This window comes from Condylura cristata, unplaced genomic scaffold, assembly GCF_000260355.1.
Source record: "Condylura cristata isolate star-nosed mole 26May11 unplaced genomic scaffold, ConCri1.0 scaffold00013, whole genome shotgun sequence".
Classification (NCBI taxonomy): Eukaryota; Metazoa; Chordata; class Mammalia; order Eulipotyphla; family Talpidae; genus Condylura; species Condylura cristata.
This window is the reverse complement of record NW_004567114.1, coordinates 6,372,185-6,383,796: the sequence shown is the minus strand read 5'-3', so window position 1 is coordinate 6,383,796 and position 11,612 is coordinate 6,372,185. Positions and strand designations below refer to the sequence as shown.

The window sequence follows — 11,612 nt, the reverse complement described above, 5'->3', positions numbered from 1 at the left end:
ACCCCTCAGCAACACTTATGGCAAGTGCTCACCCTTGATCTCACGGGAGCCAAGCAACCTGCTGTGCAGAGGCCAGGAGGCCTCAGACAGGGTCCACTGCTTGTCACCTCCTCACCTACAGCAAACACAGGGCCCAAAGGAAGCCCTGGACACTGAAGTCCATTGTTTTCTCCCCCACCCCCACCCCCGAAGGCCCTTGGGGCATCCCGCGGCAGGGGTGGCAAAGAAGATTCTGACCCCGTAGGTCTTCTCTCCAATCGTGGAGGCCACTGAGGTGCCAGCACTGCCCAGCATTAAGCTTCCCAGGACCTGCCCCACTCAGAGAGGCGGGCCCAAGGGCACACAGGTTGTCTGAGAGGTGGGAGGGCTCTTGGCCTCTGGCTGCCTGCAGGGCCTTCCTGGGGTTCTACCTGCAGACAGGTGGGACAGAAGGGGGAAGGAGCCCACTTCCTCACTGCCTCTGAATGTGCTCAAGCACCAGGTAGGAGGGGGAGGAAGCATCCTGATGGGGGAGCGAGGCGCTCCCGTGTCCAGAGCTCCCCCTAGGAGCCAGGCCAACCAGGACCTCCGCCCTTCTCCTCCACTCCCTGCTGGTCACCTCGGTCAAGTCCTTTGACCTCTCTGTGCCCCGTTCTCCACTGGGGACAACGGCTTTACAGCTCTCACCTCAAAGAGTGGGAGGGAACACGGAACACAATCAGGTATAATCCATATGTGTTGGGTACCTGGGAGGGCACCTTCCTCGGGGCAGTCATGACACTAGCCGAGGCAGAGACTGACCCAGGCCCCAAGGGGGTCTCCGCTCCTTCGAGACTTACAGGAGCTTTGCTTTTCAGAGTCGAAGGCAAGGGGGATGTCAGCCCTCCTGGCCCTGCTCCTGGTAGCTGGGCTCTGCCCCCCAGTGCACCCAACGGGCACGCCCGAGTTGGAGAATGTGGCCCGGGGAGGCCCACAGGCCGGAGAACCTGTGGACACCCTCCAGCTGGCCTCCAGCAACACCGAATTCGCCTTCAGCCTCTACAAGCAGTTGGCTTCAAAGAACCCCAATAGAAACGTAGTCTTCTCTCCACTGAGTATCTCCATGGCCTTGGCCTTCCTGTCCCTGGGGGCCCGGAGCACCACCCTGACAGAGATCCTGGAGGGCCTCAAGTTCAACCTCACGGAGACCCCTGAGGCTGAGATCCACCGGGGCTTCCAGAACCTGCTGGGCTCCCTCAGCCGCCCCAGCGACCCGCTGCAGCTGAGCGTGGGTAACGCCATGTTCGTGAGTGAGTCGCTGAAGCTGCTGGACACGTTCAAGGCTGACGCGCAGGCCCTGTTTGCCTCCGAGGCCTTCTCCACCAACTTCCAGAACACCAACGCCGCCGAGAGGCTCATCAACCGCTATGTGGAGAAGAAAACCCAGGGGAAGATTGTGGACTTGATCAAGGGCCTGAACCCACGCACGGCGATGGTCCTGGTGAATTACATCTTCTTTAAAGGTGAGTGCCTGGCTTGGGCTGGAGACAACCAGGCTTGCTTTGATAACTGAGTCTGCAGGGGTCTTTGTGTCCCGGCCCAGTGGAAGGTGTCAGTGGCATTCTAGGCAGAGGAGGGTACCCGAGCACCCCCCTCCAATTCCTGGCCTTTCTGTTAAGGCTCCGGGGATTTCCCATGTCTTCCCGATGGCCTCCTCTCCCCACCTCCTGCTTCTCACCTGCACATTCCTGGACCCCAGTTCGCACAGTGACCCCTGCAGGCTGACCCTCAGCAACCCTCCTGCTTGGCAAGCTGCTTTAGCCACTGCAGGCAGAGCAAACTATTCCCTTCCTACATTCACCCTGGGAGAAACTTGGAAGGCTGGCTGTGTGCCTCACGGCCTGGGGACCCAGTATGGGGGGGGCAGGCAGCCTTGGGTTGACAGTTCTCTGACTGCTCGCCCTCCTCCAGCCAAGTGGAAGACGCCCTTTGACCCCCGAGATACTGTCAAGACCAAGTTCCACGTGAGCAAGACCAGGTCCGTGAATGTGCCTATGATGAACGTCGAGGACCTGAGGGCGCCCTACCTGCGGGACACGGAGCTGGCCTGCACTCTGGTGGAGCTGCAGTACACCAGCGGTGATAGCGCCCTCTTCATCCTTCCCGACCCTGGCAAGATGAAGCAGGTGGAGGACAGGCTGAACCCCGAGACCCTGAGGAGGTGGAGGGCGTTGCTGCAGATGAGGTGACTCACCCAGGGCCTGAAACCAGCCCACCCGCCCCCTGTCTTCCTGTAGGCCTGTTCTCCTGCCACGCCAGGCCTCCCTAGGGCGGGAGGTAGTGGCAGGAGAACAGAGTCTGGGACTCCTTTGCCCTTGGTGATGTTGGGCTGTTTTCTCCGACGATGACGGGGAATCTTAGATATCCTCTTGGTGGTGAGTCATCCTTAACACCCACAAGTGTGCTCGTCTCATCTGCACCTCTTGAAAACTGAGGTGGACACAGGGAACTGCAAGTAGTTGAGGTGAGACAGACGAAGAACTGTTATGTTCACTCATTCGGCATGTGTCAAATGGTTCAAGGAACACCTACTATGCGTGTGGCACTAATTAGACCCTAAGGCTGTTCTCACAAATAAGGCACAATCTTTGTGTTCATGGTGCTTCCTTTTTAAAAAAAAAAAGATTTATTGGGCCCTCCCTGGTGGCGCAGAGGGTTAAAGCGCAGCACTGAGAAGCTTAAGCCACTTCCGCATGAGTTCGATCCCCGCCTGCCCCAGAGGAGAGCCACATGGCGCGGCAGACCTCTCCTGACCTGCCTGCTGCTCCCCTCAGCAGTGTGCTTCGTCGATCTGCCTGTTTTGCTCCCCACTCTGTCTCTGGTGAATCCTCTCACCACCCCTGCATCTCTGGTGTATACCCCAGTTCTGTAATGCATAAATAAATAAATCTTAAAAAAAAAGATTTATTTATTTATGCATACAGAACTGGGGTACAGGTCAGAGGTGTGGGGAGTGGGAGGAGTCACTGGAGACCGTGGGGAGCAGAACAGGCAGATTGACTGAAATACACTGCTGAGGGGAGCAGTGGGGTGTCAGAAGAGGTCTGTGTGCCATGTGGGTCACCCCCCTGGCTGGGGATTGAACTCAGGTTGCCGTGGCTGCAGCTAGCTTCATAGTGCTGTGCTTTAACCTGTTGCACCACCAGGGAGGACCCTCACGGTGCTTCTTTTGAGAGTAACAATGAAGCCACATAATGAGCAAGGAAGTTATTTGCTATTTTTAGAAGGTGAGAAATAGGGGTAGGAATAGAGTAGAGCAGTGTAAAAAAAATAAAATTAGAAAAACTGGACCAAAATGCAGTCGGTGATTTTAAACAGGCAGCCAGTAGGTCATATTGGAGGTGAGGGATTAAACCATATTGGAGGTGAGGGATTAAACCGTATTGGAGGTGAGGGATTAAACCGTATTGGAGGTGAGGGATTAAACCGTATTGGAGGTGAGGGATACCACAAGGGTATGCTGGAAACGCATTGTACACAGAGGGAACAGCCAGTGCAAAGCCTCTAGCTTGGAGGCAGCCTTGCTGATGTGTTTGAGGATCAGTGAGGCCAGAGTGGCTGGAGCAGAGTGAGTGAGAGGGAGAATCTGGGATCGGAGGTGGCTCACTCAAGGCATGCGGGGCCTTGCCGACCCCTAGAGACTCTTCCTCCTTAAGTGAAATAAAGTCATCGTGAGAATTGGGGCCCAAAACTGCATGGCCCGATTATTGTTTGGACAAGAATCTGGGTCAGATCAATAAAGGTGGGGCCAAGGAGGGTCTCCAGTTCCAGATAAACCTGAGGGTAGAGTCAGGCCAGGCTGTGGAGGAGACTGATATCAAAGGAAACAAGGAAGGCAGAGGCTGCGCTGGGTCTGTCAGGGGAGAGGGTGCATAGAAAGGGCAGAAGGCAGCTCAACAGGAGTCCTAACACCAAGTCCAGCGCCCAGGCTCACAGGGCAGCCTGAGCTTGGCCAGCCACTGCTCTTCCTGGGCTCAGCTCCCCACTGCATGGGGAGGAGCCTCCTGGAGGTGCCCAGTAGGTGTGCGAGGCGCTTTATAAGGCAGAAAGGGCCCTGCCCGGACAGCAGATGGACACTGCAGCCCCTCCCTATCGAGAGTCCAGCAGGCGGGACCCCTCCAGGGGTCTCAGCTCCTGCTCAGCAGATCCAGGAGACCCCAGAACACATATTGCCCCCCCCCCAATATCCAAGCTCCTGCCTTTCTAAGACTTTCTCCTCCAACACGAAATCTCTACCGCACAGCAGGGCCGTGGTGATTAGTTGTAAAGGACAGAATATGCCTGGATTTGCAAAGCGCCAAGCAAACCTGTCCTTACACATCCCTGGCCCGTGGTGGGTGCCCGGTAAACATGTACTGAACGAGTGACTCGCAGGGACCCGATGCCCTCTCTGTGCCCCGGGGCCAGGTCCACGGGAGGCACTGCCTCCTCACACCTGCTGACTGGGAGGCCGGGGGGTGGGGACAAGACTCAGAGGGGCTCAGGAGTTCTTGCTTGAGAACTCCCCAGTTCGGCTCAGAAGCTGCACCAGCCTCGAAGTGCTCCCTCGAGGTGCTCCCTCGAGGTGCTCCCTGGCACTTTCAGTTGATTGCTTCAGGATCCCCGACCCCTTCAGATGCAGCCCCCCCAGGCCCTGCCTGCCCTGCCCAGCTCAGCTCCTGCCCCTGCCCTCTCTACTCTCCTCCCCCACATCCAGGCTATGGAAGTACCTTCCACTTTCTTTCCACCCTCCTGCAATTTTTTCCACCTGCTCCTTCCCTCCTTCCCACCCACCTAGCTCTGCTCCCTCCCCTGGGACCCAGCCACCTCCTGCAGGAAGCCTTCCTGGTGCCCAAGCAGAAGGTTGCCCCGGCACAGTCGCCCAGCGTGCTTGCTGGAGTGCAGGTGTTTCTGGCAGCTCTTGAGGCCTGCAGAGAAGGACAGGGCCAGCTTGGAACACAGTGGCACGTGTGTGTGGCTGGATGGTCCCAAAACTCGGGAAAGGAGTATTTTTTCCCGCAAGAGCAGGGGTGGTTGGAGAAGAAAGAGAGGAAGACCAGCCTGTGCGGCGGGAGGAATGTGGGCACCCAGTCAAGCAGCTGGTCAGCTTTGTTTCTCATTTCTTAGTGACATAGACGAACTCTCCCTGCCCAAGTTTTCCATCACCAGCAACTATCAGCTGGAGAAGACACTGCCCCGGCTGGGTGTGAGCAAGGTCTTCACCCGACAGGCTGACCTCTCAGGGATCACCAGTAACAAGAAGCTGAAGGTCTCCCAGGTGAGTCGCTAAGCCTTGGGTGCCCTTGAAGGGTGGAGGCCACACAGACCTTTGGAGAATCTGGAATCATCCAGCTGCCCTCCCCCGGACAACCCCCACCCAGAACAGTGAGGTACCAGGGTGTTGGGGCTGACCCCTCAACACCCCCACCCCGCACCTGCAACATCACAGGACACACAGCCGTGTGTGTCCCTCCCACGGTAAGGCCCATGGGGGCCGAGAAAGTAAATCCCTGCGCCCCTCAGCTTGTCACCTGTAAAGCTGGGGTGAAAGCTGTCGGTTAGTGTGCAGTGCTGGGGAGCAGTAAGAGGTGACAGGGCGTGACAGCAGCCACGTGGCAGTTCTGATGATCACACACTTAGAGCAGACCCTGGCAGTGTGCTCCCACAAACAGAGCAGTCAGAATGACAGGGACGGCTGGGGGCCCCCACTCTCCTTTGCACCCCACCCTTCAAAAGGTGTGGTCCTGGAGGCGCCCGGTCCAAGGATGGGAAGCCGCATCCCTGCAAAGTAGAAGAGAGATGTCTGCTTCAGCTGCCTCCGGGAGGGGAGCCCCCGGGGAAAATGAATGCAAAAAAAATTCCTGGGGTTGCTCTCGCTCCTCCCCCAGCACAGGTGGGGTGTGGCTGGGGAGCACAGACTCTGCAGCGGAAAGGTCCGGGCCAGGGTGCCTCTACCTGCTGTGCGTCCGTGACCCCGGGCAGATCGTGCACGGCACCGGCCTCCGTCTGTGCCTTGGGCCAGTGCAAACCCGGCCGCAGGGGTGTGGGGGGCAGACGAAGAGCGCCAAGACACTGCTGGGTGCTGGTAAGTGTCAGTGCGGGCTGCTTAACCCTGGCAACGTTCTGTGCCCCCGCAGGTGGTCCACCAGACGGTGCTGGACGTGGCGGAGGTGGGCACGGAGGCAGCCGCCGCCACGGGAATCAAAATAACCCCCTTGTCTGCAAAGTGGGGCTCGAACATCTATGTGAGATTCGACAGGCCCTTTCTGTTGGCCATAATCTGCAAAAAGACCCAGAGCGTCCTCTTTCTGGCCAAAGTGGTCAACCCCAACCAGGGTAGGGCTCCGTCCTCCTGGAGCAGCGGCCCCGCCCGCCCCCACTAAGGGCCAGCTGCCCCAGGCACAGAGAATCTGCACACTTGCTCCTCCTGTCCTTGGCAAGGTGACAGTGACTCTGGCAGATGGGTCTACACGCCAGGAGCCCATGCGTGTGGTGGCCTAGAGACCGCCTGAAACAATCCCTCGTCTTCCTCCGGCTGCATCCCCCTACGCCCCTGCACCTCGATCTGCCGGACTCTGAGTCCCATAGCTTTCTGGACCTCTGATGCACCTTCATCAGCTCATTGGCTCAACCAGAACCTGGCTTTGTGCCTGTGACCCTAAGTCCCCAGTTGGGGGGTGAGGGGAATGGGGTAGATTGAGGGCCCTGTTGCTACTTAGGCTGATTGCCGTCTTTGGGGGCTCTCTGGTCCCCCAAAGAGTCATTCTCTGGGATCTGCCTGTCTACCTTAGCAGAGGCTCCTGACCCAGACCACATGTGCACAGCCTGATTGTCCCCCCTTCTAGGGCCTCCCTCTCACCCCAGAGCACCCCCAACCTCTGGGAAGTAGCCACTTTCCAGGTTCACTGCTGGAGCCTCTCAGCTGCTTTGCCAGGTCTGAGTCCTCCCCACAGAGGAACCTCCGACTCAGGCAGAAGGGAGTCCTGGGAGCGAACAATAAAAGCTCAAAGAAAGCACCCCACATGCTTGCTCATTCCCGCGTCCCCAGGCGCCGCGTGACTCAAGCACCCAAGGTGGTGTCCACAGGAGCTAAGTCGTCGAGCTCTTTCTGCCAGGCAATCTGCTCAGGGCTCTACTTTGTGTTGACCCTGCTTTCAGCAGTTTGAAAGGGGTCTTCGGTTGTGAAGAATTCAGGAAAGAATTCAGAGCCAGGTCTGGGCAAAGCAAAACAAAGCTTATTTAGTGACAGTGTACCCAGAAGGGGCCCTGAGGGGCAGTGTCCATGGCAGGACAATGGCATCAGTGGTAGGGGGTTCCTGGCTCAAAGGACATGTCAAGGGCAGCCCACTCTGTCCCTTGCTGGGGGTGGTCGTGAGGTGCTCCAGATGTTGGTTTATGGGTCCTGGCAGGGGTTTCTAAGTTACGCCTGCACTACTGGGTGTAACTCAGTTGTATCAGCCCTGGTGGGTTGGGGTGGGTGTCTATCTCCCCTCTTCTAGGAGTTTCTCAGCTCGCCCTGGGATTTATCAGTCCTTCTGGGTTTTTTCCTGGTGTCTTGAGCAGAGTTGAGCAGTGTTCTTTAAGCATCGCGCGCTCTGGCCTCACACTAGGGGACAGAGTAGGTCCCTTCCATAGACCAGGAAACTGAAGAACAGAGAGGCTCAGTCATTTGTCCCGAGGCCACTGAATTTTGGGCCCTGAACATGTGTGAGGTCTCCCCTGTGCCAGCAAACAGCTCTTCAACACCAGGAAGGTGCAGAAGTCAGTTCAACCCTGACTATCTGCCTGGAGAGGGTGTCAGTTTTTATACAAAAGACGAGACCATTCATTCCCAGCAGACTGGCATTACAAAAACATATTAAAGCCAAGTTCTTTGGAAAGAAGGGAAAAATCACACAGATGAAAAATTGGTATCTGAACCCAGAATAAAGAGTGACAAAAATGATTAATGATTCCTCATGTTTAATGATGGCGAATTGATTATCTATAGCAAAATCGTTGTAACATATTGTGCAGTTTAAAACTGACCGTAGAAGTGAAAAAAAAAAAAAAAAAGACAAAAATAGCGCAAAGGCCAGAAGGGAGAAAGAAACTAAGGATGGTGACTTAGGTTTCTCGACTTTACTTCAAGAGATGTAATAATGTTGTGTGAAGACATAAGGTGATATGTGAAAAGTTTATTGTAAATCCTTAATCCACTGAAGAAACACAAGACAAAGAAGTAAAAAGTAAGTCCATAGTTGAGCTACATGGAAACATAGACACGATTTGAATAACCCAAAAATAAAAAAGGAGGAAAGATTGCAAAAGATAGATCAATTAAATAGAAGACAAATAGCAATTTAGGAGATCTGAATCCAACCAGACGGATACTCACTTTTTATAACCAAAATTATAACAATTCATTCACACATTCATCTAGTTATTCACTAAATTGTTATTGATTATTAACCATTGATGTCTTGGGAAGACCTGCATGGTATACAAAAGTGTCAGGGTCCCAGCTCCCAAGGAGTTTTGATAAGTAAACTTGTAATTGGAATACAAGAATAGCCATATGGTCATGGGGAGTGGGTGGGTCAGGCTGAGTCTATACCTGTCCCCATACACCAACAGGTCAAGGTCCTTAATGTGACCATTAACAATACAATTCTTAGAATAATAATAATAATAATAATGGGGTTAAGTCTTCAAGATTTTGGCAGTAGATTCCTAGATTTGAACCCCACCGAAATCACGAGCAACTAAAGAAAAAATAAAATAGACAAATTCAAGACCATGAAAAGGGAAGTTTTTGTACATCGAAAGGCACTACTGGAAAGAAAAGTGATAACATACAGGATGAGAGAAAATATTTACAAGTCATATAATTTGTAAGGATCTTTATTGGATCTAGCATATTTAAATGGCCCTTAGAGCTCCATACTAAAGGAGCAAAGGATACAATGAAAACTGGCAAAGGACTGGCATAGACATTTCTCAAAAGAAGATCTGCAAATGGCCAGCCAGCACCGAACAGATGTGCAGTAGTCCTCACTTGGGAATAAAATCCAAAGTGCAGTGAGATAGCTACTCCCACACACCTACTCACCACAACAACAAAGACAGTGACCGCAACAATAATGGAAAATAATGTGTTGCCGAGGACATAGAGCGATTAGAACACTTGTGCACTATTGATGGGAACATAAGATAGTGCAGCTGTTGTGTGGCAACTATCTGGCAGGACATCAACAAATTAAACGTAGTGTTACATACAAGTCAGCAATTCTATCCCGAGGTTTCCACCCAAGAAAAATAAAAATATATATCCACACAAAAACCTGTATATGAATGTTCAAAAGTTTTGTTCAGAAAAACCAAAAAAATCTGAAATAGCCACTATCTGAATAATGGATGAGCAAAATGTGGTCAATCTAAATGGTGGAATATTATTCAGGCACGAAAAGGGCTGAGCACTGATGTCTGCTTCCACTCGGCTGAGCCTCGTGAACATGCCGATTGAAGAAAACTAAACAGGTAACGTGTCAGATGACGACATTTATATAAAATGTCCAAAATAGGGAAGTGCATGGGGAGGGGGAGCAGCTCTCAGGTGCTGGGGAGAAGGATGGGTGGGTGGGGAGTAGGACTGAAGGGTGAGGGTCTCCTTTGGGGGTGATGAAAATAGTTTGAACCTCAATGGAATTCAATTCCAGCATTGTGCATGTCCTGACCGACCATTGTTCACCATGAAGTGGTTAATTTCCTGTCACATGAATGTCAGAGAGTGTGTTATTAACTAAAATATCATGTAGAGACCTTTTTTAGATCCTAATTCAAACCAACCGACTGTAAAAAGGCTTTTGGGGTCGTTAGGGTAACAGTCATTTTTGTTTGAAGACATTAAGGAATTGCTTTAAAAAAAAAAGATTTATTTATTTATGTTTACAGAACTGGGGTACAGGCCAGAGGTGTGGTGGGTGAGAGGATTCACCAGAGACAGAGTGGGGAGCAGAACAGGCCGACTGCTGAGGTACACTGCTCAGGGGAGCAGTGGGTGGGTCAGGAGGGGTCTGCGGTGCCATGTGGGTCACCTCTGGGACGGGGATTGAATTCGTGCTGCAGTGGCTGCAGAGAGCTTCATAATGTGGCTCTTTAATCCATTGGCCACCAGGGCATGCCTGGAATTGCATTTTTAAAAAAAGATTAATTTACTTGTGCATACAGAACTGGGGTACAGGCTAGAGGTGCAGGGGCGGTGAGAGGATCACCAGAGACAGAGTGGGGAGCAGAACAGGTTGACTGACAAAGTCCACTGCTGAGGGGAGCAGCGGGCAGGTCAGGAGAGGTCTGCTGTGCCATGTGGTCACCTCCGGGGCAGGCGGGGATTGAACTCATGCAGAAGTAGCTTTAGCTTCTCAGTGCTGTGCTTTAACCCACTGCACCACCAGGGAGGGCCTGGAATTGCATTTTTAAGATGTGATATGTAGCTATAATTTTTTTGGGAAAAAAAAATCCTATAGATAAAATGAGATGATGTGTAGGATTTACTTAACAACAATTGAAGAAGAAAAGAAATTCAAAGGTGTGGGAAAAAATATTAGCCTCATGTCCATAACTGCAGCTACTGGCGGCCAGCTAGAGGCTCGCTGGACAGTCTTGCCCAGTTCTGTTTATGTCTGAATTTTTCCATAGTAAGAATTTGAAACAGACATTCACACAGCCAGGACTGAGCTTGCCCACCAGTCCTCACTGTATCTCGGCAGGCCACGGGTGTCTTGTGGTAGCTCAGTAAAATAGCTCTTATCCTGAGCTCCTGCTCCCCCGCCCCCAGTGAACATCAAGGCAGAGAACAGAAGGCCCCGAGAGGCCAACAGGCCGTGCCAGTGCAGGCACTGGTGTCCAGGCAGTGGACAAGCAGAGCAAAGGTAACATCCAGTTTTGCCAAAACAAAACTGGAGAAAATAGTCTGGCTGACGCCCCTCACCCACAGAAACTGTCTCTGTGCTCTGCCCAGCCCGGAGCCACCCTGCCAGCAAGCCCGCTTGGGAAGGACAACTCAGCTGAGTTACAAAAGTTTTGCAAATATGTTCTGTCGAGTACACATTAACTTGTTTGTGTGGCACTGAGTGGAAATTTCCTGAAGAATTTGTCACTACAAAAAAAAAAAAGAAAGAAAGAAAGAAAGAGCATTTGTCAAGAGCAATAAGCCGTCATGGCATTTTAAAGCATCGTCCCCGAGCTCCTTGGAGCAAGAAATGGGGCGTGGATACCCAGAGGACACCCGCTCTGGCGGAAACTCAGGGATGGGGTGTGTGTGTTGTGGGGGGTCACTGCCTTTTGCTCTGCCCCGCTCTTTACTAGTCACAAAGCCTGTCCATCGTATCCCCGGATTTGAACTTGGGGTGGCTGTGAGTGGTGGGGAGGCGAGGGAGGCCCTTGCTCTCCGGAGAGGCTGCGGCCAGTGGGGGATGGAATGGCCAGTTCATGGCCCCAGCGTGCTCCCAGCTCTTTCTTCCCCAGACAGGGATTTCCACACCTTCCGAGGGGAGGGCAGGTTGTTTTCCTCACGGCTGTTTGTGCCTGAAGTGGACATGAGACCAAGGGCAGCCGCAGCACCGTCTGTGTTGATC

General features: G+C 53.0%; 1 protein-coding gene across 1 annotated transcript in view; it reads left to right on the top strand.

Moving 5' to 3' along the window:
- The window catches only part of SERPINA3 (serpin peptidase inhibitor, clade A (alpha-1 antiproteinase, antitrypsin), member 3), an 8,152-nt gene extending 1,147 nt beyond the window's left edge, over positions 1-7,005 (top strand). The window contains exons 2-5 of the mRNA XM_012724342.1: positions 837-1,481; positions 1,930-2,203; positions 5,125-5,275; positions 6,135-7,005. Coding sequence (XP_012579796.1) covers positions 854-1,481; positions 1,930-2,203; positions 5,125-5,275; positions 6,135-6,380 — 1,299 coding nt within the window. The 5' untranslated portion in view covers positions 837-853 and the 3' untranslated portion in view covers positions 6,381-7,005. The remainder of the gene's footprint in view (positions 1-836; positions 1,482-1,929; positions 2,204-5,124; positions 5,276-6,134) is intronic.
- Positions 7,006-11,612: the final 4,607 nt, after the last annotated feature.